The sequence below is a fragment of the Anoplopoma fimbria genome, chromosome 20, assembly GCF_027596085.1.
Source record: "Anoplopoma fimbria isolate UVic2021 breed Golden Eagle Sablefish chromosome 20, Afim_UVic_2022, whole genome shotgun sequence".
Lineage (NCBI taxonomy): Eukaryota > Metazoa > Chordata > Actinopteri > Perciformes > Anoplopomatidae > Anoplopoma > Anoplopoma fimbria.
Window position 1 is genome coordinate 27,040,040 of NC_072468.1, and position 5,536 is coordinate 27,045,575.

The following is a 5,536-nucleotide window of genomic DNA, read 5'->3' on the forward strand; positions in this document are numbered from 1 at the left end:
ACGGAGTTTGGGCCGGACACTCTGAATAATATGATAACTAAAACTACTTGTTGTGATATACTTACACTAATCTCGTTTGGCTTAACGACAATAATTAAAGTTGATATCTCACGAGGTTAACGGACGTACACTAAAACAAAATAAGGCTTGCTTAAAAGGACTAACTATAATGAAGGAGAGGTACTGCAGGTCCTTCCTTCCTGCTGCTGTCAGGTTGCACAACCAGCTCTGCTCCCAGCAGACCACATGACACATGACAATAAAAACATGACAATAAAAACCTGTGCAACACATTACACTGTGCAATAATAGTTAAAATATGTTTTTTCTGTCTGTAAATATAATATTTCAGTTATTGTTGTTTTTCTACTGTTTCTTATTGCTTATTTATAATACTTGTTTTTTTTTATTTTCATTTTTTATTTTATCTTGTCTTCTTCTACTATGTCTCTGTGCACTTTACTCTCTGCTGCTGTAAGCCTGCAAAGTTCCCCGCTGCGGGACTAATAAAGGATTATCTTATCTTATCTTATCTTATCTTATCTTATCTTATCTTATCTTATCTTATCTCTTATAAGATGCTCAAAAGTAGTTAGGAAGAAAGAGCATTAGACAATAACTGCGAGTCTCAAATAAAATAACGGAGCGTGTATGAAACTCTATAAAACCAAACAAAGACGCACAACCAACACAAAACGAAGAAGGAAAAACAAAGAGGGCGACAAAAAAAAGACTCACAAGTTTTATCCACACAGGATAGGTGTCAAATGGCGGGGTGCGGTCGTGATTTACGACACCTCTCCACAACTATTCCAAGTTTCTTTGTCTCTTAATGTTGGCGTGCTCTTGCTTAGTAAATTAACTAATCCAACATCTTAAACAAATAAGTCACATACTTTCCCCCACTATGGATCACGAATATAAACCTTACACACGTATCAACTTGTATGTAAACAAAACTTTTAGTTACACATAGTTAGTACACAGGATTAAACAAAGATAACATGGAGACAGAAATGTGCATCGGTCATGTGACTTACTAGCATGTAAACATTTTATAACTTTTGCTAATATTTCTTCTCTACCTGTTCCACAAAACATTCCGGTCTTTAAGAAAAATATGTCTTATCGCCAATGGTCGCTGGATGGCACTGTGGTCACACGGTGTGTCAGGTCTTCAAGGGCCTGAAACATATTTAGCTCTGTTCTCCTCTCACAGATTCAGGACAAAGACCTCCCTTCCTGGAGTCACCCGTGGAATAACTTGAGTGGGGTTATTGAATACTCTAAAGACTTATACAATGTTATTCCGAGCTACAGAGAATAATTGTAAGACAACTATTGCCGTTAGTTCCTGTTCTTATGACTTAAGTAATTTATGACTTGCTCTGTGAAGTCACGCTTCCTTTGACCTGTTCCCAGATAAGAGAGGCCTTTCCCTTCCCGGTGCTTACTACGTATCTTACCTTGAGATCTTCCTCTCAGGCACACCAGAGTGGGGGGTATTGTAATGTCTCGTCACCTGCTGCCGCTAGAGGGATGATTCTCAAGTGTTACATCCACCAAGCCGCCCGAACCTCGCTACAGTGCCGACGGTAAATGACAAATAAGTCAACGTTTGGGTTAAATTAACTTTAGGAGTGCATTACCTAAGCACGTAAGTAACGTGACAAATAAGTCAACGTTTGGGTTAAAGTAACTACAGAAGTGGCGTTACTTGAAACTCCCAATTAATTCACTGAAACTTGATAAAGACAAGAACGCTCTCAAGTTGTTTTCTTTACTTTCTTTACCTGCTGTTATAGTTCATTTATTTTTGTGATTTTATTTTATTTCTGTTTTTTTAATTTTTCTATTTGTTATTTGATACATGTGATTGTATTTGTTTTCTCAATAAAGGAAAATTAAAAACCTCTGCAGTGTAATGAGTGTGTGATTCCACTAGAGGGCAGTGTGACAGCAGAACACAGAGGACACAAAAAATACCAAAACATTTGTAACAGACTGGAACTTCCCACACCAACTATGAACACAAATGGAAAGTGTTTATTCTGCAAACCAGTATCCTATTTGTAAACTTCAAGCTCTAAGTGATTTAAATTGTTAAAGCTCTTTTCCCAGGTGCATTCTGGGTGCAGGTGATTGATAATTGAGTGCAGTATTTCAGTGGCAGTGTTTAGCAAACAACACACAGGCTTTTAGTTTGAAAAGATGAGTGTAATGGAGATAACTGTGTGGAGTTTTTGCAAAAAAAAAAAGTGTGGTGCCCACACAATAAACATGAGGGTTCTTATCACAAAAATAAATATATATCAGCTTCCACTTCATTAATCTTTGTTGTAGCTCCCTAAAGATGAATCCAAATAGTTTTTTGACAAGATATCTTTCTTATGGAGGATCTTCCTGGTGTTTAATATCTACCGACATTCACAGGAAAACGAGCTGCACCGTTGACGTCTGACGTACGGGACAAGTTTAGACACTTTGTGGTTACTATGTCACTTCCTCCAAACACAGCCAGAGTCTTTTCTCACCACAGTTTAAGCAGAACAAGTTGAATCAACGAGTTCAAAACGTTAAGATGGCAGTTTGGGACCCAAAGATTTCCTGGTGCTTCATGTTACTGCTGGCTGGTAAGACATGGACTTTATATGTTACGTTTATATCTTACTCAAGCTTTTGTCACAGTTTCAGTTTTTAACATCAAACTGATGAAAGTTGCAGCTCTGAAACGGCACTTTTATTATATTTGTTTTCTGTTTTAGTACATGAGGTCCATTTTAATTAAGTTTTCATACCAAAGCACTCGTCCTAAATCAAAGTCCTTTTATTCCTAAACTCAGCTGACATCACTGTGTTGTGTTTTTACAGATGTTGTGAGTGATAGAGTGAACTATCCAGGTCCAGTTTGTGCTGTGAAGGGATCCACTGTCACCATCCCCTGCACCTTCACACATCCGAAGTCTGTCTCTGAGGGTGGAAGAGAGGTTTCAGTCCAGATCATCAGAGTCATCTGGTGCCAGAACCATGAAATTTGTCAGGGCTTCACTCCGTCTGTGTACGACAGCGACTTAAAATACAACCACACCAACAACCCTCGTTACAGATACCTGGGAGACAAGAAGGGAGACTGTTCTTTACAGATCACAGATGTACAGAAGAGAGACGATAAAACTCTTCGCTTCAGAATGGAAGCTCATACCATATTTTCCCCTTATACTGGACCACAAGGAGTGAAAGTCACCGTGACTGGTAAGAACATCATATGATAATGCTATTAAAAATGATAAAGACAATAATATTAATAATCTTTTATAGTTTTTAGAGCCAGGCTCTTTTTTGCAGGATGACCTGTTCATATTCACACAGTTACAAACAGTCACATCTAAAAGCTGCTCAAACACACGATGTACTGCAGCTAGGGACGGGTACCGTTAGGATTCATCTACAGCAGTACTCTTATTGATTCTGCTTGTCGGTTCGGGTTCCTTATTGATACTTTTATTGGTTCTTTTTGATTATATTGTGCAAAAAAACAATGAATTAAGGAAATAATCCACTTTTCTTTATTATTCTTGTTTGTAAACAAATAGTTTTTCTTGGGCAGCAAAAGAAGAAGTTCTTAAATGTTTAAAACACATTCTCAGCTAATCAATTATCTCAGTGATGATCTTTTATTGATGATCCTGTTGTTCTGATCAAACTAACGTTCCCTTCCGTGGACGAGGATGGACGGCTGATCTCCAATCAGTAGAACACTGATCATGATGATGTTCTGCTTGTTGTCCAGATGTTGACATAAACTGCTGCTGTTTCCTCCTTAACCTGTGAGGGTTTTATTGAGTTTGAGCTTCCTTAAAGGCACCTTGAAGGTTGTGTTTAAATCAACAGGGGGAGAGCTAGTAACGTTAGCAGAACGGAGGTTCAGTTCAGTTACATTATGATGCGTTCAGGCTCTGTTCAGTGAAAATGAAATTGGCTGAAGGTAAATTATAACGTTATCATGATGTGTTCACATGTAATCTGTAAAATGTAGCGTTGGTGATAAACTTGAATAAATCCAGTAGTTTGAAGGAGATGTTTTCACATTAATATAAAATAGATATTAGAGATGAATTATGATGTTTAACTTCCTAACACTAGCTCTAAGATTATAATACATCATTAACACTACTAATGAGTAGATTTGTTTTAATCCATAAAAATACATTTGGGTTTAAATAACTACAGAAGTGGTTTTACTGAAATAGGGAAGTTACGTGACAAACCAATTCATGTTGACTTCTCGTTTCACACAGGAAACAAACAGCCGTCTCCTGGGTGAAAGACCGGCTTTTATCTGACAAATCGTCCTTTTGCATGCTTCATACTTCCTGGTATATGGTAAAATTGTCTTGTGAGATTTCTACTAATTACAGTGCAATCATTTTTGTAGGTAAAGCTACGAGCTGCTCGTGGTTGCGGTGACTTAAATACCTTTCATGATCTGTTTTATACTGCCACTGACTGCCTGTTGACTCTGCACTCACTACTCTTAACCGGGCACTGTTCACTGAAGTAAGCTCAAGGAGAACCGCTAGCAGCTGAACTTGAATAAAATATGTTTTGGACACATTTTTCATCCAAAGCTATGATGGAAGTAGCTAACTAGTGAGCCGTATCCTTTCTTTTGCATCTCTTTGGACAGTTGCACATGTTTAATAGTGGTCAGGCAGGATGAATGATCAGGTAGCGCGTGACACGTAAAAACGGGCTGATAACGTGACATCGGATCTGTGCAAAGACTCCGCCGCGACCTGGTCCAGGATTTAAGGCTGTATCAGAAATATTTATGAAACATGGAACTCTATTGATTATAAATATTGTTCCAGTTTAATCTTCTGTCCATCAACGAATAGTTTCAGCTCCACAAATAAACAAATTTAAGATGTCGGTAACTTGACTTCAAAGTCACAGCATTCTTTATAAACCATGTTCTGAGTAAAAGATATTCATAATGAATAATGAAAATTCATTTTACATTACATTCATTTAGATGGCGCTCAGATGGAGATAAGAAGCTCCGTTAATAAGACAGAGATGAGAGAAGGTGAAGCAGTCACACTGAACTGCACCTCAGGGTGCTCCTTCCACCAACCGGAGGTCACCTGGTTCAGAGATGGCCACGCCCTCAAACACACTGGCCCCTCCCTCTATCTCGGCACTCCGACTGCACAGGATTCTGGGAACTACAACTGTGGTTTGAAGAACAACAACCGCACTCTCTCCAAGCCGTTTAGTCTGTATGTGGAGGCTGAAGAGGAAGGTTTGTTTCTCTGAGCTGGAAATAGTTATTTATACTAAAACAGATTTTTATGTCCACAGGTCTCTTGTAGCTTTAACTTTCTATCAAAGAACCAAATACTTGTGTCATAAAACACCTTCACAACTTAATGTCACCAGGGCAACGGCCATCTGCTGGTAAACCATAACACCAGAATTCAGAGGACTGTAGAAAATGTAGTATCATCTTGATGTTAATCGTCTAACATCCAAT

The 5,536-nt window shown here is 38.3% G+C and overlaps 1 protein-coding gene across 1 annotated transcript; it reads left to right on the top strand.

Moving 5' to 3' along the window:
* Positions 1-2,528: 2,528 nt before the first annotated feature.
* LOC129109031 (myeloid cell surface antigen CD33-like) lies at positions 2,529-5,351 on the top strand. Its single transcript, XM_054620949.1, has 3 exons — positions 2,529-2,633; positions 2,872-3,252; positions 5,036-5,351. The coding sequence occupies exons 1-3, from the start codon at positions 2,582-2,584 to the stop codon at positions 5,317-5,319; spliced, it is 717 nt and encodes a 238-aa protein (XP_054476924.1). The 5' UTR covers positions 2,529-2,581; the 3' UTR covers positions 5,320-5,351.
* Positions 5,352-5,536: the final 185 nt, after the last annotated feature.

Coding starts and splice junctions, on each gene's coding strand:
- LOC129109031 (XM_054620949.1), top strand. CDS start 2,582: ATGGCAGTTTGGGACCCAAAGATTTCCTGGTGCTTCATGTTACTGCTG. Junction 2,634..2,871: donor CTTCATGTTACTGCTGGCTG/GTAAGACATGGA, acceptor GTGTTTTTACAG/ATGTTGTGAGTGATAGAGTG. Junction 3,253..5,035: donor AGTGAAAGTCACCGTGACTG/GTAAGAACATCA, acceptor ACATTCATTTAG/ATGGCGCTCAGATGGAGATA.